At 41.5% G+C, this 22,601-nt stretch overlaps 1 protein-coding gene across 2 annotated transcripts in view; it reads left to right on the forward strand.

Moving 5' to 3' along the window:
- LRRK2 (leucine rich repeat kinase 2) overlaps positions 1 to 22,601 on the forward strand; it is an 85,050-nt gene that overhangs the window by 21,297 nt on the left and 41,152 nt on the right. For both annotated transcript variants that reach the window (XM_079993900.1, XM_079993901.1), the window contains 13 exons: positions 1,637 to 1,761; positions 3,438 to 3,517; positions 4,496 to 4,602; positions 5,420 to 5,549; positions 7,758 to 7,882; positions 10,695 to 10,822; positions 11,470 to 11,614; positions 12,624 to 12,763; positions 16,160 to 16,288; positions 16,412 to 16,582; positions 17,766 to 18,021; positions 19,621 to 19,809; positions 22,217 to 22,335. In XM_079993900.1, coding sequence (XP_079850026.1) covers positions 1,637 to 1,761; positions 3,438 to 3,517; positions 4,496 to 4,602; positions 5,420 to 5,549; positions 7,758 to 7,882; positions 10,695 to 10,822; positions 11,470 to 11,614; positions 12,624 to 12,763; positions 16,160 to 16,288; positions 16,412 to 16,582; positions 17,766 to 18,021; positions 19,621 to 19,809; positions 22,217 to 22,335 — 1,844 coding nt within the window. The remainder of the gene's footprint in view (positions 1 to 1,636; positions 1,762 to 3,437; positions 3,518 to 4,495; positions 4,603 to 5,419; positions 5,550 to 7,757; positions 7,883 to 10,694; positions 10,823 to 11,469; positions 11,615 to 12,623; positions 12,764 to 16,159; positions 16,289 to 16,411; positions 16,583 to 17,765; positions 18,022 to 19,620; positions 19,810 to 22,216; positions 22,336 to 22,601) is intronic.

A 22,601-nucleotide genomic window follows, 5' to 3' on the forward strand; every position in this document is an offset into this window, starting at 1 on the left:
GGCCACTTTCTTTGTATCCCCTTAGCAGCCCATTCATTACTTCTTGTTAGAGCTGATCAGCACGAGGTTCCTGCTTGCTGCTGAAAGCAGCCCCCTCCTGTTGAATCATCCATGTTCTTCCTAAAGGGTGGAGGGGCTTCTGACCATGTTCCTCACAAAATATTGTTGAGGTCCCCATGTTTGAAGCTAATGAAGACTTCCAACATGATCGCTGTAATCCATGTAATTATCCCACAAGTTATGGATGGAGCAGGTATTGACCATGAGGAGCATGCTTTGGGCAATGTTGTTTTGGCACCGCATAACAGATATTCCAGTTCTTTGTTTCCCTTCTTCTCTATCCAGACTCCTGATAGCTTCCTCATCTCCAGTCAGGTTACCAGGCAGGCCACCAAACATCCCCTGACTTCTTATGCAATCCTGTCTGCAGCACAGGGGCTTTCCTTTCTCCCTGAAATTTTCCTCAACCTTCGCATCTTACAGCCTTTCTGTGTACACCCATCCTATGAGATGGATCATGTGCCATAGAGTTTCTGTTCTTGTATTTATTTATTTTTCTACCGCTCTGTGTGTGCTCTCTTGCTGGTGAGACACTGAGAAGCCACACTGTGTTTGGGACTTTTAAAAAGGGAGAGGAGAATGGCCGTCTTCTGCTTACCCTGTCAAGAGGACAACCATTCCCATTCTGGCCTAAAGCAACGCATATAGCTGAAACCCTGTAGCAGAACACCTGAGAAGGCTTAGTAAATGGTAAATCTCCAGAATTCTTAAAAAAAAAAAATATCTTTTTTAAAAAATGAGGAAGGCAGAAGTAAGAGATGAATAAGCAGAGTGCTGGATAAAAATATATAAGCAAAGCATCATTTTGTTTGCCTGAAGGAGCAGGTTGTGAGCATTTCATATGCTTGTGGTTGCAGAGTTTGGCTTCTCGTGGTCAGATAGGAAGATGTCTTTGCAAATGAGTGTCATCTCCTTTTAAAACAACACATTAGCTGTATTAAATAATCTCAAATCATCTTTATTTGAGTGTAATAGTTTTAACCAGTTAAGACTAAGACAGGCAAGCAGCTAAATACTTGGAATAGAAGACAGACCTAACACATAGTCTTAGCAGTCATAAGCTTATTCTTAATTTTAAAGCGTCTTATTCTGGCTGAAGGAAAAGCAAATTGTAGATAATAGGAACACACCATGGGTGTGGCAGCTGCCTCACCTAGATCAAGTAAATCAATAAAAACACTTAACTAACTGAGGATCTGCTCTCACCCTAACGTGAAGTCTGCCCCTCCTAACATGGAGCGTGTCCCCACCCCAAATCCTGGCTATGCGCTTGGAGTTCACAGTCTAAAGTTTTAATGAACACCATTCTGTATCAAAATGCCCATTGGTACCAGTGATGGGGTTTCAGCTTTAACAGAATTCAGTTGCTGTCTTAAATTCTTGAGTCAAATGGTAGCTTGCTGAAGCTTCTGTTAAAATGCTTCTGCTATAAATATGTCATTGTGCTTTTGGTTTTCCTAATGATAAGCAGTGTTTTGATCAATGTGTTTCATCACCTTCAGTAGTCTGTTCTAGAGTGTGAAAACAAGGGAATAGTCATACTTTCAAAATGCGAATAAATAACTTTTCCCCCAAGCGGAAACAATATTTTTAAGCAGAGACTTGGAAGAGGAGGAGGTGGAGGAGGAAGAAAAAGAATTGTGTTGGCTGGAAGCCTGTTATAAAGCATTAAAATCGCATCGGAAGAATATAGATGTACAGGTAAGAAACTGCAGGTAAAGAATTGGGAAACATGAAAAGAGTCCTAAATGATGTGCTGTATATAAATTGCAACCAGAAGAAACAGCAATAAAATTGGGTAGAAATATTTTTCTTAAGCATTTATTTGCTGCCAATAATGTATTGCATTTATTTAATGTATTGCATTCTTAATTTTCAAATCATACCTTACAATCTTCAGTGTGTTTTGTTCTCGGAAGTGGTTGGTTTTTTTTTCACCGTTTCTCTGTTTTATTTCTTAGTTCTCTGTTCTCATTTCTCTGTTCTCATCTTACTGGAGAGGAACTGAAGCTCAGGGATAGTAGTTAGCATAGCTGGACTTGACTTTACTGTGGTTCAGAGAGCAGGGTCCAAGGGCTTGAAGTCTTGGGATGGAGGAGCTTAAATGCTATGGCTTCCTTGATCCCTAACCTCTTGCTGCTTGACAATCTTGTTTGGTCCAGATTTTTAAGCAAGCATATACATTTTGTACTTCCCAGACTAAACCAGGATAATACAAAAGGCCGTTATATCAATTGTACCTGCTTATCTTATTCTAATGTATGATGTCATTCCTTCTAATTTAGCCACAAGCCATATTTTATTAAACTTCTCTGTTCATGTGAAGTATTGTATGCTGAGATCCACATGACATCAAAACTGACTTGGAAAATTTTTTACATTACAGATTAAGCTCACATCATTTATTACCCTGTTTTCCCGAAAGTAAGGCATCCCCCGAAAATAAGACCTACTTCCAGTTTTGCCTCTCGCTGTAATATAAGGCATCCCCCGAAAATAAGACCTCGCCGATAATAAGGCCTCCCCCGAACATAAGGCCTCTCTGGAATATAAGGTCGCCGAAGCTACCGTAAGGCGTCTGACTCCTCTGGACCGTAGCGGCAGGTGCCGCCACGCAGCTCACTGATTGGCTGCAGTGCAGCCAGAGCTGTTCAGGCATTGGAAGGTCTCTTTAAATCAGAGAGCCCGGGGCGCTGCCAGGACAAGCTGCCCGCCTGCTGCTCGCTTTGCCCTGATGGAGTCTGGCTGACTCACAATTAGACAATAAATGTGTACAGTGGTGCCCCGCAAGACGAATGCCTCGCAAGACGGAAAACCCGCTAGACGAAAGGGTTTTCCGTTTTGGAGGTGCTTCGCAAAACGAATTTCCTATGGGCTTGCTTCACAAGACGAAAATGTCTTGCGAGTTCCTGCGGGTTTTTTCCTCCCCCCCCTTTTTCTAAGCCGCTAAAAGCCGCTAAGCCACTAATAGCTCTAATCTGCTAAGCCGTCAATGGGCTTGCTTCGCAAGACGAAAAAACCGCTAGACAAAGAGAATTGCGGAACAGATTCTTTTCGTCTTGCGAGGCACCACTGTACCATATTCTTCTTCATGGAAAAATAAGACATCCCCTGAAAATAAGACCTAGTGCATCTTTGGGAGCAAAAATTAATATAAGACACCGTCTTATTTTCGGGAAAACAGGGTAACAACAGTACAGTAATCTCCCTTGTGTCTCAGTTACATCAGCCACTATGGAGAAATTGTCTTAGCACTTGAGACTGAAGTACATGCTGTGGCCATGAATTATATTGATGATTCTTCTTGGAATAGTTTGGAAAGGTTTAATTGAATTTCTTGACCAAATAGTCTCTTTTGTTGTTCCTACCTTCACTAGGAGGCTGCATGTTGGGCTTTGAACAATCTGCTTATGTACCAGCGTAATCTTCATGAGAAGATTGGAGATGGAGACAAAAAGTTCGTAGCCTGAATTGAATGCTTGGAAATGTGAACCACTAGATTTATAGCCCAAGATCTGTTTTTTCCCTCTTCAATATCATTTGTCTTAAGAATCTAAATTGGGAGAAGGAGACTGCCTTCTGGTGACACTGGTATTGTTGCTTCCTGTGTATCTGTCTTGCATGGCAAAGAGGACAGCCTGCACCTAGCCGCTCCATTAAATACACCAGGGCCGGACTAGGTGCAGCTGTCATGCCCCCGTCCCCAATTGATCTTGTGGCTGAGGCCCACCTCACCTGTAAGGTCCAGTGCGGCTAGAGGTAGCCCTTCCCCCGGCCATGCAGGAAGACAACAGCCTCCCAGAATGAGCCGTGGCCAGTATTAGTGGTAAAACACGAAAGAACATAAGGGGAATCCCCTTGGACTAGGATTTGTGTGTAGAACTCTCTGTTTGGAGTGCTCTCGCCAGGGAGGTTTGTTTGGTGCCTTCATTATATATTTTTAGGTGCCAGGCGAAAACATTCCTCTTCAACCAGGCCTTTGGCTAATATTTTACAGTCCTTTTAATGTGTCTGTGGGAAGGGAGGGGGTATTGTTTTGCTGTTTTGTTTTACTTATTTACTTGTTTTTATCTTGTATTTTATTCTGTGAACCACCCTGAGATCTTATGATGAAGGGTAGTATATAAATCGAATTAACAACAACAACTTAAATCTTACAGTTTCTATGTTTTCTGGCACAGTTTGTTCATTGTTAACCTTTAGAGCAGGGGTAGAACTGGTGATAACACTGACAAGTTAGATGAAAATCTGACTGTTAGATTATAAATAAAAATTACCCTTATGTTGCTTTTAGTTCCTGACTGCTTTGAAATGGCACTTTGGCCCAAGATGCATGGTGACAACTTGATGCTAAACAGAATAATAACATTTATTGGCATCTCTTTTTGCAGTAACAATGTTTGATTGTTATCATATCCTTTTCTGTTTGCATTAGATTCCCAGCCCACAGAGAAATGATGCTATCCATGTTGATGCATAATTCTTCAAAAGAATTGTTTCAAGCTGCTGCAAATGCTTTGGCAACTCTATTGGAGCAAAGTGGTAAGGGATTGTGTAACACTAAACCTGAGGATGGAGTGGAGCACAAAACCTGTCCTTGACACTCAATTTGTCAGATATAAATTCCAGTGATAATTTAAGATTTAACTAGAACAACAAACAATTAACAATTTGAGGCTGTGAATATAATAGTTGGTTTGATTTTTTTTTCACAAATTCTTTTAGATATGCGGTTCCCCAATATCCTCTGCTGTCAACCAGACACATTGCTCCCTCCAATTATAAATAAACACCAATAACAAAAAAGTAAGGAGAAAAAAGGGAAAGTAAAAAGAACAAAAAAGTGTTTCAGAATGTTCCATGGCATGATATGTCATCAGTTTTGTTGGTCTCCAGGTGTTAGTCTGCAAACAGCTCTACAAACCCATTCCAAATCTCAGGCAATTGTGGGCTGGATCTGCACTAAGGCTGCAATCCAAATCACATCTACTCTGGAGTAAATCCCATTGAATTCAACAGGGATTAATCCCAGGTAAGTGATGTTGGGATTGCAGCCTAAATTAGTTGCACGTTATGCCATTTATATCAATGCCACCAAAGTCATGTTGATTTCAGTAGTGCACCTAACTTAGACTGCACATCCCTTACATACTTAACAGAGAGTCAGTTGGATTGAATTCAATAGAACACACATCTGAGTAGACTTAAATCAGACTTTTCATTTAGTCTGCATCCAACCTGAAGTACTGTAGATTGTTACACGTGTCTACTACCTTTTGGGTAAAAATGAAAAAGTTAGGTAGGTGCTTGCAGCCAACATTCATGCTCTCTTTCATATAGTACCCTATTCTTATTGTAGTAACTATTAGAACAATTCTGCTGGCAAAAGGAATACACATGAATGTGCTGGAGATTATGAAGAAACACTCGAACTCCCCGGAAGTTGCAGAAAGTGCTTGCAAGCTGCTGAACCATGCTTTTGAAGGAAGGTAACAAAATGTAGATCTGCGATAGGTACACCCAAAATCAGAACCATGGTTTTACAAATGTATCAGTATATCCTAGAGCAAGTTTAAATTTTGCACTTCATTCATTTGATTTGTATGCCACTTTTCCAGGGGGGGGAACCATACTCAAGGCAGCTTACAACAAAGAAACAGGGATGCATTTCAAACATGCTAAAAATCAATTTCACATTAATACAGCAAAACAGTAGCAAATATAATAATACACCAAAACCACATTTTATACTATAAATATAAGAAGCTCACTTAAACATGCAGCATCCCATAGCAAACATAACAAGGGAGCTTCACAGTTTCACCTTAGTCCTAGAAACATCCTTCCCATGATGTTGCTTAGTGTCCCTTTCCTTCTGCAGCTTCTTATAAGGCTTCCAAGGGCAAGGTGTGTGGTAACTGGAAACACTCAAACCCTTGATGTTACTCACAGACACTCTCCTTGCTTTTAACCCACCCTCCATTGACAAGCAATCGCAGAGAGAGGTGCAACAAAACAAAATAGTTGTCCATAATACAAAAACAGGAGCAAATACCAAATCAACAAAACAACTAGTACAGCAAAATAATAGCACATAACCAGATCCTAGTACTAATTGTGGCGATCACACAGGGTCCCCGGACATTTAACGGTCTATTGATTCTTGTGCCACCACTGTGATCGCTTCCCCGCTGCCACCAACCAGTTACTCTCTGGTAAAACACTGAGTCCAGTCAGTTGTTAAAAGTGAACCAAAAAACAAACAAACAACACAAACAAGTTTATTTTACAAACATTAAAATTCCTGTCAGTATCTTAACTTTAGTCTCTTTACCGGCCTATACCTTCCTAATACCTTCTGACTGATTATCTCAACTGTTTGACTGACTCCTCTTAACAAATTCTCTCCCTCTCTCACACCAGACTAGCCCAACCCACAGATGTATCTTCCCTCTCTCGTCTAACCCCAGACTGTCTTCTCAACCACTCTAACTCCTCTTAACAAATTCTCTCTGTGCTTAAACCTTATACACCGTTAACTCTACCCCTTGGGTTCCCATTGGTTAGTCATTTTACAATTAGTTAACCCTTTCCCTATGAACCCAGTATGATGATGTCACACACCTAGGAGGGCAAGCGCTACACTAAGGCTCTACAAATGTCTGTGGAAAAACATTTCTTTCAAACATGTGGCAGATACTACTACATATCTCATGGGGAATGGCATTCCATTAGCAGGTGCCACCACTGAGAAGGCATCTCTCATGTTGCATCATAACAGATCTCTTATGCCTGAAACACAGGCAAGAGGGCCTCCATTGCTGATCTAAGTCAAGGGGCATCCCACCACCCACCCAGGTTGATGCTGGATTTTATCATATTTAGTAGCTACCCGTGTGTCTTGGGCACTGCTCCCCACATTACTGCACAATCTCACCATGTGACAGCCACTGCTATGTAATGATTATAAAGTGGCTTTTCCACATAGCTGCATGTAAGTAGTGAAATCAAGACGATGATGATGATGTTGAAGAATATGTGGTTTGTGTACAGTGGTGCCTCGCAAGACGAAATTAATCCGTTCCGCGAGTCTCTTCGTCTAGCGGTTTTTTCGTCTTGCGAAGCAAGCCCATTGACAGTTTAGCGGATTAGCGCTATTAGCGGTTTAGCAGCTTTTAGCGGATCAGCTGATAAGCGGCTTAGGGCTTAGGAAAAGGGGGGGAAACCCTCAGGAACTCGCAAGACATTTCGTCTTGCGAAGCAAGCCCATAGGGAAATTCGTTTTGTGAAGCGCCTCCAAAACGGAAAACCCTTTCGTCTAGCGGGTTTTCCGTCTTGCGAGGCGTTCGTCTTGCGGGGCACCACTGTATTTCTTAGTCCAAGCAGGTTTCAAAGCACTATGTTAGCTGTGCCCAAAGCATGCCCAGTAGGATATTTGATTCCCTTTCATTGAGGACCAGATTGCCACATGGATGGCAATCTGCTTTGGAGTGGAGAGGGGCTGGTGTTCAAGAAAGACAAGATCACAGCCCTTTTCAGTATAAGGAAATAGGTGTGTATTATATTGGATCCTTGCCAGGATACATAAATAATATACAAAAATTTAGAACAGATTATGCAATATTTCATAATGTAAAAATGAATGGATATTTAATAAACAGATGTGTATTTGAGGATGTGGTTCGTTGATCCTGCAGTTTCCCCCCTCTGGATATAATGACAGAAGTGGCATCGAGAGTTGTAAAGGCTATGAGAAAGCATAAATCATCCCCATCTGTACAGCTGGAGGCACTAAGAGTTATTTTACATTTCATGACTTCAGGTAAGAAAACGCATGAAGAATATTTGCTTACATAATCTAAATGAGCAACTAGAAATAAGGAGTTAATGAGCCTGCTGCCTAGTCATTTTGCTGTATGGCTTCTCATGAAAGAGTGATGGAAATGAAAACTTAATCAGTTTCTGCTAATAGGAAGCCAAGTGATTTCATGTGGGGGAGGGGGACTTGTTGTTGTAGGAAATATACAAAGTTTTATATGTTTAGGTCCCATTGGTTTATGTGAGAAAGGTTTAAGTATGTACCGTACTTAACTTTCCCATTGAAATTAACAGAAGTTACAGGTGTTTTGACTTTAGATGGATTCTGGTTGTAATATATACTTATTCAAAGTGAAAACATCAAACCAATACATATTAATTCACAAATGCAAATTAATCCATAATGTGTCACATACCTGTTTTAGTTCAAGTTGCAAAGACATACACTAAAAATACACACACCAAGACACAGGAAATTATGGGTCTGTGGTTCTATATATATTTAGTGTAAGTGTCATTTCCACTTTTTCACCTGAAAGGGAAATACAAGTGTTTGTGTTTTGTAGCTTGCTTGTATGCCAGTATTTGTCCAGGTTTGTGTGGGGCTTATGAGGTAGACATGTGAAAGTTGTTGACTGAGGATGTAAGACTGAATTATGGGAGTGTTTGCAGAGCGTGGAGAGTGATTTGAGATTGGTTTAGACTAGAGTAGTGATGTGTTTGACACACTTGCAACAATCATTCAAGTAATGGTGTGCTTGAGTGAGATTGAATGGAAACCGGGAATTTAATTGGATTGATTTGCTTAATAGTATGATTGATTAGTGTATGGTGGTTTGGAAAAGTGAGTTGATTTTCTTTTGCCTAACAGTCAATCATGTATGTCATTTAAAAAGATGGAACTTAGAGCTCCTAGTTCATTTCTCATTTGTAGTATTTTACATCCTGACATTTAGAGGATAATTTGTTTAGCTGTTTACTGTGATGCACTATATTTGTGTAGCCAATATTTATGTGCAATGTTTATTTTGATACTAAAGAAGATACTTTGTTAAGTTGCTAATTGTGTTTGAATAGAATAGAAAGATTATGCTGTAATCTCTCAGCATGTTTTTTGGAAGTGAGTTTCACTGAACACAGTGGGTTATTTATGAGTAAACATGTTTAGGATCAGGTTGTTTGGGTTAAAAAAAATCCAAAATGAACTTGATAACTATCTGGTATAGAGTTCTGCAGCTTTTTCCATTTTGAAAATGGGAAATATTCAGTGGTAATTTATCCCTTGCAGTAGCTTATTTAGCCTGCATTTTTAGTGTGGCATCTTTTCTCATGACTGAGTCATGAGAATGCTCTAAATAAAGTAATTTAATTTAACAGTCATTGATTTTGGCATATTACAGCCAGTGATGGGGTTTGCTTTCCTTTCCTTTATTCATTCAGTGTATGACTTGCTAGCTGAAGATCTGCTTTTTTAAAATGCTAACATTTTGTAGGGTATAGAATGTGTGAAATTGAACACTAATGATCTGATCCTGTGGGTGTTTATAGAGAATAAGATGCCACTGGTTTGAATGGGACTTGGGTCTGCAAAAGCATGTTTAGAACTAGGCGCACCTAAATCAGAAGTGAGGCTATCGTAATTTACGTTCCAGGAAATAATAATAAATTTGTAATAAGTTGCCGAACTCCCTCCTCACAGAGTTGCATCTGGCACCTTCATTATATCGTTGACTTGCAACTTGTGCAAGTGTTAGGTTCTGGGGATTGTGTGTAAAGCTGAAATTGTGTATGGCAAGAAGAACCACAGAACTGCCACTATGTGGTCATCCCTGCCTTTCTGAAGCTGTTTAGAGACCAACTAAGTTTGTTCTGGGTATAAGCTTTCGTGTGCATGCACGCTTTTTCAGATACGTTTAACACTTCAGATACATTTAACGCTGGTATCTGAAGAAGTGTGCATGCACCTGAAAGCTTATACCCAGAACAAACATAGTTGGTCTCTAAGGTGCTACTGGACAATTTTTTTATATATTTTGACTGCGTCAGACCAACATGGCTACCTACCTGAATTTCTGAAGCTGGCACGCCGAACAGGCCTTGTCCCCCACATAAGACAAAGAGCCTTTTAAGTTCTCTGTCTTGCTTTCTGGGCTCATGCAAGCTCTCAAAAAAGACCTTCCCAGAGTCCAGAAAGTTAGCCATAGAGCTTTTAAGCTCTCCACCTTGTGTGTGTTTAATTTGTGCAGTTGTATGCTGGCCAGCCACCATGCACGTAAAGCATTAAACACAAGTTAAATGCAAGTTGCAAGTCTACTGTGCAGCTTTTGGTACGTGCTGAAAATGTACCTCTTTATTCTGGCTTTTGACACTTGAGGTCTATGTTTTAGGACCTTTCTTATTTCTGTGATTTAAGTTACTTTGAATGGTTTTTTAATACTGTGTTTCAGTAGTTGTAAACCACCCTGGGACCTTAGGATGAAGGGCAGGTTATTAGAATTATAATAATCATTAATAATAATACTGTGTATTGTCTTCCCCAGCATACCATAAGGCACTGATAGATTGACCTTCTTTTTTACCTTTGAAGATATCAGCAAAATAAAATAACAATTTGCAAAAATTGTTATATAAAAAGAGGGAGGGAGAAACAAACAGCTGATTACTTGGTCTGTAGTCATACTCAGAGAAATTTAAAGTGAAACTATTGGGCTTTAGATTCATTCAGATAGATAGATAGATAGATAGATATCATTTACTCATTTTAACTAAGTATTTTTTTTTACAAGGAAAATATTTTGGGGTTTTTTATGTTACAGGCGTGCTGAAAAAGCAACCAAATAATTCTGACTTGGGAGATACAGAGTTGGCGCTCATGCTGAAAGTGATAAAAAACCAATGTTTGTTGCAAGGTGCTCACTCATTAGTCCTTGATGCTCTCAACACGGTATGACTCGATTTTTTCCTCCCATGGCAAATTCCCTCTAAATAATTTCAGTCTCGTTTTCCTTTCAAATCAAGATTTCTTCTGTTTCTCTCTACTCAAGTTGGAATGTTCCATCCATATTTAAAGTGTAAACCATAAATTGTAGCCTTGTGTACTGAAATGTAGATTTATTCAACTACACGGCATAATTGTCATTTAATCATATCACTCACTTATTTACCCTGGTTATTTGAAGTCCGTAATTCTCATCTGTCACTTGGAGCTCTCTGAGGACATGATCCAGAGCTTTAATGTACTGATGCACACATTTCTGCCAATGCAAGCAGCATATCACCAACACACCCCAACCTCTGCAAGGAGACTGGATGCTGCCGGGCAGTTGTGCCAAGTAGTATTCCATCTCTTAGGCATGTCTAGATTTTGCCAGTGCTTGCTTTCCTGTGCTGGTGCTGAAGGGCATTAGTGCAGTGATGCAGTGGTTATGAATCTCAGTGAGCATTGAAGAAGTCTTCCAGAATAATAGATGTTTTTAAATGTAACATCTGATCCTGCATTAATTACAAAACTTAGTAGAAATAACTTAACTGTTTGTTTTTGCTTTTTCCATATAAGATAACCATACTTTACGTGCATGTTTTTGTTCCTAGTTTATTGGAAATCCTGGTATTCAGAAATGTGGATTTCAGGTACTTTCTTCTGTTGTGGAATGTTCAGGTGCGCTAGAAATGTTGACACAGCAAGGAATGACAGATACCGTACTCCATACGCTACAGATGTATCCTGATGATCAAGGTACAAAGCAAGATGGGACTAATTGCACTTAATTGCATCTTGCATAACTTAACCTCATCTAACCCAGTCCTCCTGCCCTAATGCAGGACACCCAGTGGCTGAAGCATCTCTGATATTTGCTTGTTCATCCTTGCTTGAAGGGCAATTTAAGGCCTATTTTATCAGCTGCAATGAGACAAATGAAACAAAAGCCACCCGAAACATCAGTCTAGAAGCATGTTTTTAACAACAGAAAACAGAGTTTCAGTTTACTTTGTTGTGTTAAGGGCTTTCCATGTTCCATCAAGCTCCCAAATGCTGGGAAATTGCAGCTGTTAAGGACCATGCCCTGAACAGCTGTGTTGTTTAGGCAATATTTATATGGCATGGTACCCTATTACGTAGTTAGTTCCCGCTTTACCACTACCTTGGAGCTGGATTGCTCTTAATGCCAGAGTGATGGACCCCAATCCCAAATACTGGGAAGGAAACATGGATTCTATGTGCAAACTGAAAGTACCATTCCACATTAGAAGTGGCCCTTAACAGCTGTGATTCCCTGGCACTTTGGAGCTTAATATGCTTAATCAAAAGGTTTTTTTACTGACCAGATTTAATTCTTTTTTTAAAAAAAAAGGGGGGGGAATGGAGCAAGAGAGGAAGAAATATATTTATTAATAAGAAATCACACCCCATTTAGAAGAAAAGAATTCACATTCAGCAGATGAGACACACACAGAGCCACATGGTTTGCCCAAAAATCTCCCTCCCACTTTCTTCTGAAAGGAGCTCCTGTGTTTTCAAAGCTGCACCTCTACCCTGCAGCCACCTGCACATCCTCTGGAGCAGATATGGGAGGAATGTGGGAAGAGAGGAAGGGGAACTCCCTTGTGTGTGCAGAGTTCCACTTGTAGAATGTTATGTACCGCCCTCTGTGCAATAGGAGCAAATAGGAAAGACACTATTCTGTGTTCAATACCATGCATTTATTTCAATATTCCTCACCTTCCTTTCCCTTTTCTCTTTCCAGAAATACAGTGCTTGGGCTTAAGTCTTCTGGGATCCTTGATTACAAGAAAGATATTGTGCATTGCAATTATACAAGTTCTGGCGGCAATCTTGGTTTCTACTTTACGGCGCTTTAAGGAGGTTGTTGAAATACAGGCACATGTATGTAATGTGTCTGGTATTAAAATCCAGCACTTTTCTGTTTGGCTGGAAGGCTTCTTTGGGGAAGGTTGCTTTCTGAAATGTATTTTCATATTAGGTTTTGAATGTAACCACTTTTAGTGGGCTGTAATTCTGTGTCTCACTGCTGGTTTACTCATGACACTAGGTCATATCAACTCGAAGCTTGTTTTGTTTTAGATCTTACAGCTACATCTCAAATCACTGTTGTAGCCCTTCTCATTATACCATCCTCTATAGTTGTTTCATGCACAAGTTGAACCCACCTCTTTTTGTGATCACCACCCATTTCCCCTTTCCCTCAAAACTCTTTTTTGGCCATATTCTTCTGTCTCTGGGAATATCGTTTCTCCTGAAATACTTTCACTTGTGACTGTGAAACAGCTAAGACAGTTTCATATTTTACATGCCACACAAATGATTGCTGCTTCAAATGTTGGTTTAAATTTACAGTAATCTTGGTGATCTGCAATTTCCCATTACTATCTCTGTACCATAGAGAAGCATGTTTTCATGGCTCTCTTCCTGGGGTACATAGCCTCTCACTCACTGATACGTATGGCATTTCCAAGAGCATGAAAACTGCATCATGAGAATTTTGTGCAAATGCAGAAAATTCATTAACCAAACTAAGTTACTTTTGTGGAAGTGGATGTATACCACAAGCATGTTTGCTTGAGAACAGGTTCCATACCTTCTACATCCATTTCCAAGTAAGTATGCTTAGGATTGCCACTGTGTAGTTGCTGTCCAGCTGCAGTATACCAGTGCATAGATTCCAAGTGTTGTCCATGCATGTATGTACCAGAATTTAGGTCTTCTCCATGAGGGATTACCTAAAAATTGCCTTCTGGTGGATGGCAAGTGGTACTAGAAAGTGAAATGGAGGAGTGGTCGTATGTCTTGTCTTATTAAGACCATATTTTTTTAGAGCTGAGCCGAAATATCTCAGAAAACATGTTGTTGACATTTCTTACCCCCCCCCCCCCGAAAAAGCCATTGTTGTTTGGTTGTGCTTGTGGTTTCTCTTGTGAATGTTAATCTGCTATCATTGTGGGTGTTGAATGACACCTGGTGGTTGAAGGCAAAATTGCTGTTCACAAGAAAGCTTCCAATTTCTCATGAGCTCTTAATTTTGATTTTGTCTTCACCATTATCATTGATTTCCAATAGTTATCGGTATCTCCACTTCTTACATGCTTGTTTCCCTAGTTTGTTAGCCCTGTTTTGTCCTCTGTTGTTCCTTAATAATAAAAGAGGCCCTTCTTCCTCTGCTCTTTGCTCAGCATTGCCGCTTCAAACTGCTAATACTTCCCATCATTCCACTCCACGAGCTGGGAATCTCCCTCCTGTTAAAAAACAAAAAACCTCAGCCATGAGAAAGGTAACACAAGATTCCTCCATTTCCCACAGGTCCCAAGAGTTATTGTCTCCCTTGCCAACATCACAAGCTTTCATTGCAAGTAAAAAGTTGGGGAAATTGCAAGAGCAACTACTGAAATGCAGCCTTAGTGTCAGGATAGGACCTCAACGTCAGCTGCAGGAGGGGCTGGAAACGGAGGCACTTCAATGGACCCCTCTAGCCCTTCTATTCAGTCCTTCACTTCTTTTGGGCTCAGGTACCAAAAGTGTGCCGGGCTCCTTATGCTTCAGCTTCCCTGAAATGCAGGTAGGAAGAAGAGATGAGAAAGGGGGCTCCAGCCCCACCTCACAAGACAAGGAATCCTCTCAGTGTCTAGCACACATACCTCAGATGGCTCAAGAAGGACAAAGGGGGATAGCTCCTAAAAGGACTGAGGACTGCCCAGACGTTTTCTGAGAATTTTTCAGGCTTCCAGGGGGCTCAGAGCATTTCAGATTCCTAACCCGGCTTTATCAGTTATTACTACCCTGACCACTGCCTCCCAGCTTCCAATGCAGGACCTGCCCTTTGCTCACCAGCTCCTAACCCTTCCCTTGCTGCAACAGCTTAAGGCAGTGGTTTTCAACCAGTGTGCTGTGGCCCCCTTGGGTGCCTTGAATGGTGAACAGGGATGCCATGGGCAACACTGGCCTCTGTCCCCCTTTCCTTCCCTCCCTCCTCTGATGCCCTCTTGCGTCTCGCCTCCCAAAGGCTTGCACAGCTGCTTGTTGCAGCAGCCCTGGCTACAAGCTCAGCGGGTGAATGGTTCCTCTGGGGCTGGCCAGAGGGTGCTGGTTGCCAGGAGCTGAGGTGGCCTTGGAGCAAGCAAGCAAGTGGGTGAGGGAGCGCAGCCGGCCAGTCCGCCAGCCCTTGCTGTTGGGAATGGACAGAAAAGTCCCAGGCCCCTGTGGGGCAGTGTGAGGAGGCACCTCTCTTTGGGGTGGGGGGGGGCAGCTCAGAGACCAGGGCAGCAGCAGTGGCTACCTGGTCTCCCAAGGGAGAGGAGAGGAGGCTGAGGAAATACTCCACAAGGGAGGGTGTTTGAGAAAGGGTGAGAGGCTGCCAGCTCTGCAGCTCTGAGCCCCACAAGGCTGCCTCAGAAAGAATGTAGTTGGTCAAGGGAGCCATGGACTCATAAAGGTTGAAAACTTCTGGCTTAAGGAGGTTTTGCTGTCAGATTTCGCCACGGAGCTGGCTTCTCATCTTTCTCTGATTCCTGCACTGGCTGTTTGTTACTTATAACCCAGCTCTTCCTTCTTCTCTGCCTCAGCAGCAACCCACTTTGAACTCTGGTGAAATAGTCCCTCCACTTTCTCCGCCCATAAAAAAGGTAGAGGATTTTGAGCGGCCATTTTACCCAGCTTTTAATTTTTCCTCCTATGCTGCCTGTTTACTGTTCAGTGTAGAGAAGCTACCTAGCTGGAAAATATTTATTCTGTAGAAAAAGTAATCATGCACATGATTTTTAAAAAATGTGTAAAAACTTATGTACCCCACCTCCCCCGTTGTTTATGGAAGCTGCAGTTTCACTTCTAATTTGCTAGAAGTCTGATGTGAAAGATAACAACATCTTTGACATGCCATGGTTCTGTCTGGTCAGTGCAGGAATCTTCTGCTCATGTGCACCAAGGCTTACTGTTCAGTTCTGCCCTGTGGCAAAATTGAACAATATGATTAAGGGCTCATCTAACATTTCCCTTTGCACTGCGCTTTCAAGTACAGGCCTGGGATTTCCTGATCTGTGTCCAAGTGGTTATTGCCATTTGCTCCAATTCAGCAGTAAAACACTCTTGACACGGACTTGGAAACTGCAGACCTGTGGCTAGAAATGTGGCACAAAAGGAACTGTGGATGAGTACCAAAATATTTTTGGTCCTATTTGTCATTTGGTCTGAAGGTTTGTTGTTTTCTTGAATGTGTCTAGCAATATATTATTGACTGTTGTCCTAACCATTTTGATTTCATTTTATCTGTAGGGATTTAATGTGATTATAAAAATACTTGACCTGTCACCTTGTTTTGCAAAGCTGTTAATACAGGAGTCATTTGATACAGCCATTTTTTATCAGATGTCCATGTGTTTCACTGAGCAAAGAGACCAGCAGGTATCTCATCTTTCAGTCTTCTCTTTTCCTCTGACCTTCTCCCTGCTCCTTCCCCAGGACATTGAATACGACATGCTCTGGAAGATGTTCACCCAGTTTCAATTTCATGTCTTCTCAATTTAGTTTCAGAGTCTTTGTTGTAAATGCTTTGCTAAAATAGCTGACAACGATGATTTAAAAAACCTGATGTTGGAGAAAGCCTGTGCTGAGTATAACAGCATTATGGTTGAATGCTTACTATTGCTGGGAGCTGATGTGAATAAGGAGACGAAGAAAAACTCTTTAATCTATCAAGTACGTATGTTAAAATATAATTTTTTGCATCAGTTTGAAATATGTATGCCTGGCCTTTTTAAGAAAAACATCCTGCAGAAAAAGCTGAAACACAGATGCATCTGACACCATACTGAATACACAAGAGAAAAATTCTTAATAGTTAATTTAGAGGCTGCCCTTTGAAAAACTGATCACTTGGCTCCAATCATGTCAAACACCCTAAGCATGCATGAATTGCATATAAGTATGAAGCAAAGTCAGTTTCCATCCTATTCCTCAAACCTTCTGTCACACTTTAGTGTGACCATTGACTAGAACTCAGAATGGTGCTACACAGGCAGCAACAAGCTTGAAAAATCTAGACAATGAACAAGCATAGCTCCCAACTCCATAATGTTCTGGTTTACTTTCCAGTTACTTTCTCCTATTTGAGTGACTGCCTTTCATTTTTATAGAGGAGCACCATTGGATTACTCTTAAATGCACGATGGCTGGCTCAGCCATGGCCAGAAGGGTTTCCCAGAGGCTCTTGAACAGTAAAAACCTTACTACTGCATAGTCATGTGGGTTTTCTGGAAAATTACAGTAATTTTGCATAGTTAAGAAACTGAAAACTTTGAAACAGGCATGTTTGCCTAATATTAATTTGCATTTGGCATGCATGGTTACTTATGAAATGAAAAGTGTTGATGGAAAAAGAAAACACTAGAAAGCAGGGGTGCCAACTTGTCCCCCACATTGAGGAGGCACAGTCATGCGATGTGTCACATGATGCTTCCCGGCGTGCACCAGGCAGGGGCAGGCTGCACGGAGGGCGATCTCTGCTCATCCCAGCCTCATACCAGGAGCCAGGCAGCGGCTGGGACAAGCAAGCGCAAAGGTCACCCTCTGCGCTTGTCCTAGCCGCCGCCTGGCTCCTGGGCTGTCGGGTGGAGGCTGGGGCCGGGGTACGCGGAAGGCACCTGGCAGCAGCAGGGGATAGTGGCCCCCTCAATATTGGGGGGCAATGCCCCCTGCCAAAAGATATTGGGGGAATTGAAGCCCCCTTTGCCCCATATACCTGGTGCTGCTGCTAGAAAGAGAGTGAGAAAGAAAGAAAGAAAGAAAAAGAGAAAGAAAGAATTGTAGGAACAGGAGACACACCCACTAGCTTGCCAAAATTATGTGCCATTTGCATTAATCATCTATTTCTCTTTCATAGATTTGTGAGAAAGGGAGCAATCCTAAATTGGTAGAACTGCTATTAAATGGTGGTGCTCGAGAGCAGGATGTTCGGAGTGCTCTCACAATCAGCATCAAGAAGGGAGATAGCCAGGTCATTAGCTTGCTCTTAAAAAAGCTTAGTCTGGATTTGGCCAACAGCAGCATATGTCTTGGCGGTTTCTGCATTGGTAGAATTGAACCTTCCTGGCTTAGCCCCTTGTTTCCAAGTAAACAAGGATCCTTCAAGAAACAAAGTAAGTGGCTGTGGATGTTCATGTTAAAGTACAGTATGTATTGTTTGTTGTTACCTGCATGGCCCAACTACATGTAATTTTCAGCTTGTTTAAAGCTAGTTCCTTCAATAAGCAGTGTAGGCCCCTGATTTTTCTTTGCCATTGATTTCATCTGTACATATTGCTGGAACTCAAACATGATTTGTAACAGGCCATGTTTTATCTCCAAAGTTCTGCCCAACCCTTGTTTCCTGGCTTTTTATGTAGGAGGTTAATAGTTCCAGGTATGTTCTTTATTCACTGTATCGCAGCAACATTGGTGCATTCTTTCACGTTGCGCTGGTTCAGACAATCGTAACTTGACTTAGTAAGCCAATAGATGAACGAGCCTTTTGCCCATAAGACTGGGAAACAGTGGTTATCAAGTCTGGAACAAACCAGAATATTGACTCAAGTTCAGATTGTGATTTGGGAATGGGAAAGGGTCAGAGTGGCAGAACATCTGCTTTGTAAAAGGCCCCAGGTTCAGTTCTCGGCATCTCTGGGAAGGACTGGGAGAGACACTTGCCTGAAACCCTGGAGAGTCTCTGCCAATTGATGTAGACAACACAGAACTGATGGTCTGAGTCAGTTTGAACCAGCTTCCTATATTCCTGTTCTGGAGTAGGGTGAGGCTTCAGGGAATCCGATCCCTCCCACAGTGGGAAGCCAAAAATTAGATAAACAAGAATAGTTCTTACCAAGTCTTTTATTCAATATTCACAGAGAGAGGCTTTGAAAAGTGCCTCTCTTGCAGTAATGGCATTGCTCCCGAGTAAAGCCCCACTCCCTCTGTCCTACTGTCAGAAGACTTCCGCGCAGGGAGAGTAGGCAGAGACTAGGCGTCAAAGAACTTCTTTGCTGGAAGAAGTTCAAGAAACGCCCACTGATGGATTCTGCCAGCGACTGAGACAGCCACGGGTGAGTGGCTGTCCGGACAGAATAGGGTTCACCCAGGTAACTCAGCCAGGTGTGGCCACGACTTATGCACGAGCAACCCCTAGAACCATTACACCTACGTATTAAACATCATCCCTACGTTGGCTGATCTGTGCTTTCTGCCTATGAGCTTTCTGTTCTCCTACTATCCATGCCTGCTGGGTTCTGGGAGAAGGGGGGTGGGTCTGGAATGCTTTCTAAAGACACTGAGTTTGTCAGATGTCTCTCCCCAGGTGCTTTTTCTTCTTCTTCTAACTCCTCTCCTAATATTTCCCAGCTTCTCCCCTCTGCAGCCTCTGAACTAGGACCTTCTGCAAACCACTGTTGTAAATCTATGCTGCCTTCCTCTTCTCTGGTGAAGTGCAGGGGGGGCCAGTCTCCACCATTCTTCCTCAGACCAGTCCCTGACAAGTAGTAACCATAATTTCTTGTTTGGGATTAAATGGTTAATTAGAGACTTCTTGGTTTAATCACAGTTCACACAGTGGGCAAAAGACCTCTGCATATCTCTGCTTATTAAGCTGAGATACAATTGTACAAATGCAACTATTGTATATATAATCTGTCCAATATTTCTAAAATATCCGAGTTTTTGTTTTTGTTTTTGTTTTTGTTTTGTTTTGTTTCTTTCCTGCCCATCAGATGCAGGCTCTGCACTGGCCAGAATGGTGCTTAGATACCAAAAGAAAAGCAGCTATGAGGACCAGTCAAGTTCTAGTTTTGAAGAAAATACTGATGAAAATATAAAGGAGCAGCTTGATGACTGGGAACTTCTTCCTGACCATTTCGTCGACAGTGTTTTCTGCTTGAGTGATGGTATAGATAGTGAAGGTACATTTGCTAGATCAAATGAAGGATTTGCTACTCCACTGCTTCTTTTATCCAAATAATTTTTATTGGTTTTCATTTGAATACAAAACAACATATAACTACAGTAACTTGTCCAGTGGTACATTCTTAGTAAGTTTCATATGCAGTACACAAGCAATACCTTTATTTAGGCATTGTTTGTTCAAGTATCCTCTCCACAGAGATTCTTGTGTTGTGGGCGGAATAAAAGTATATTCTGTCTCATTTATAAAACAAAAAAATGGAAGCCAAGTCTCACACCAAATGTCTATCTTTGAAGTGCCTTTAATTACCCTTCTATGGCGAGTAAGGCATTCTGATAGAGGCACATTCCAAATATTATTTACCCAGGTTTCAATGGGGATTTCTATAGGTTGTTTCCAGTATCCGGCTATTGTTAATCGAGCTGCTGATAATAGAAAACAATACTAAGTCCCTGCATTTAAATTTGAGTCTAAGGATATTATTTAAATTTGAGTCTAAGGATAACAAGGCAAGAGCTGAATTAGATGGAAGGACTTGGTGTGTAATTTTGGAAATAATGTGGAACACCTTTTTTCCAAAAGGAGTATACCAACATGCAGCTCCACCATGCATGAAAATATGAGCCTATCTCTCTGCAGCCTTTCCAGCATAGGGGAGAGATGGTAGTGATTATTTTGGCTAGACATGATGGAGTCCAGTGCCAGTGAAATATAATTTTAAGAGAAGCCTCCTGCAAACTCCATTACAATCTTAGCCTTCAATTTGTAGTCTTAAACCTGACCTGTTTGACTGTTTGGCACAAGTGTACCTAGCTACCCTGTATACAGGTATCTTGCATAGGGCTAAGGCTCCTAGTAAGGGACGTGGGTGGCGCTGTGGTCTAAACCACTGAACCTCTTGGTCAGCGGTTCGAATCCCTGCGACGTGTGAGCTCCCATTGCTCGGTCCCAGCTCCTGCCAACCTAGCAGTTCGAAAGCACACCAAAAAGTACAAGTAGATAAATAGGTACCGCTCCGGCAGGAAGGTAAACGGTGTTTCCATGCTGCTCTGGTTTCGGTTTTCCATTACGCCAGAAGCAGCTTAGTCATGCTGGCCACATGACCCGGAAAAACTGCGGACAAACACCATCTCCCTTGGCTTGTAAAGCGAGATGAGCGCCGCAACCCCAGAGTCGTATGCGACTGGACTTAACTGTCAGGGGTCCTTTACCTTTACCTTTAAGGCTCCTGGTACTACACCCTCCCTTCTTTGACCTTGTTCTATGAACACAGTCCCTTGTATTCGCTTTTTTTTAATTTGTTGAAATAAAAATGAATTTAAAAGCACAAATGATTTCTGTGTATGCACACATATTCACACATGTACACCTGAGTTGAATGTGCAATGTACAGGAATGGGGGGGGTGGAAGGTAGGTGAGAATTATGCTTCTGTAGAAAATAAAAAAGGAATGACTGTTCGGATGGGGAGATAAATGAACTGGACTTGTCCCTTGTGTTTTCTTGGACTTTGAATGGGAGTTAGGAAACAATGGTGAAAAGGTGGAGTGCACCTTTTTATTTTGTTTGTCCTTATAATGCTGCTGCTGGCAGAACTGAATCCCACCAGAGAAAAGTTTGCTAAAATATAAAGTCACATCCAAAGTTTAGTATTTGAAATGGTGATCACAAGTCAAATTGCCCTGCATGAGATGGGATGGAAAGGATGGTAGGAAAGGGTATCTAGAAAGTGACAGCAGCGTGGAAAACCATGAAGTTAAAGACTGTGTTAAAAGGAAGCTTTTTGAGAGACACTGATAGATAGTAGATTCTATCCAATAAGAAAAAAACAGCAAGAGAAACCACTCTAATCAGCAGGATGTAGTCAAAGAAAGGGCATGGGAAAAGAAGAAAAGGAAAACAGTACAGTTGTACCTTGGTTCGCGAACGTAATCTGTTCCAGGAGTCTGCTCAACTTCTGAAACATTTGAAAACCAAGGCGCGGCTTCCGATTGGCTGCAGGAGCTTCCTGCACTCAAGCGGAAGCTGCGTCGGACATTCGGCTTCCAAAAAACGTTCAAAAACCAGAACACTTAGGGGTTTTCGGCGTTCGGGAGCCAAAATGTACAAGTACCAAGGCGTTCGAGAATCAAGGTATGACTGTACAGAGAAATAGTATCTGCTGTATGTGTAAATTAGTCTTCATAAATGTTAACATTTATTATTATTATTATTATTATTATTATTATTATTTATTTTATATCCTGCCCTTCCTCCCAAAGGAGTCCAGGGTGGCAAGTATCAGTTCCTGCTCCTGGTGTTGTGCTAGTGACATTTCTGGCCTGTAGGCTTCTATTTGTTTGGATTCTTGGCTTCAGTTTATGTAGCCATTCTTGCAATCTCATTTAAACCCCCTTTTTGCCTCAGGGAGTGAAAACTCAATTATCGTGAAGAAGAAATCCAACTCCGTGGCTGTTGCAGACATCCACAAAGACAGGGCCTTGCAGATGTGTTCTCAGACCCTGAAAAGGAATTCCAAGTCTGTGGTAAGAAAAGTAATCAAATGGGTGTAAAGTCACATTAGATGGTTTATGTTGTAAACCGCCCTGCAGTTTTTTGATGAAGGGCAGCATGTAAACTGTATGAATGAATGAATAAAAGGTGTATCTGTAAGTGGTAAAGGGACTTCTTTAGCTTTTTGTCTCATGACTCCTTGTCTGGGGAAAGGGCAGGATATAAACAAATATCATCTACATACATAGCAGAAAGAAATGCAATAACTATAGCATAACAGTGCATTGCAGCTGAGAAA

This window comes from Podarcis cretensis (genome assembly GCF_951804945.1).
Source record: "Podarcis cretensis genome assembly, chromosome: 10".
NCBI lineage: Eukaryota > Metazoa > Chordata > Lepidosauria > Squamata > Lacertidae > Podarcis > Podarcis cretensis.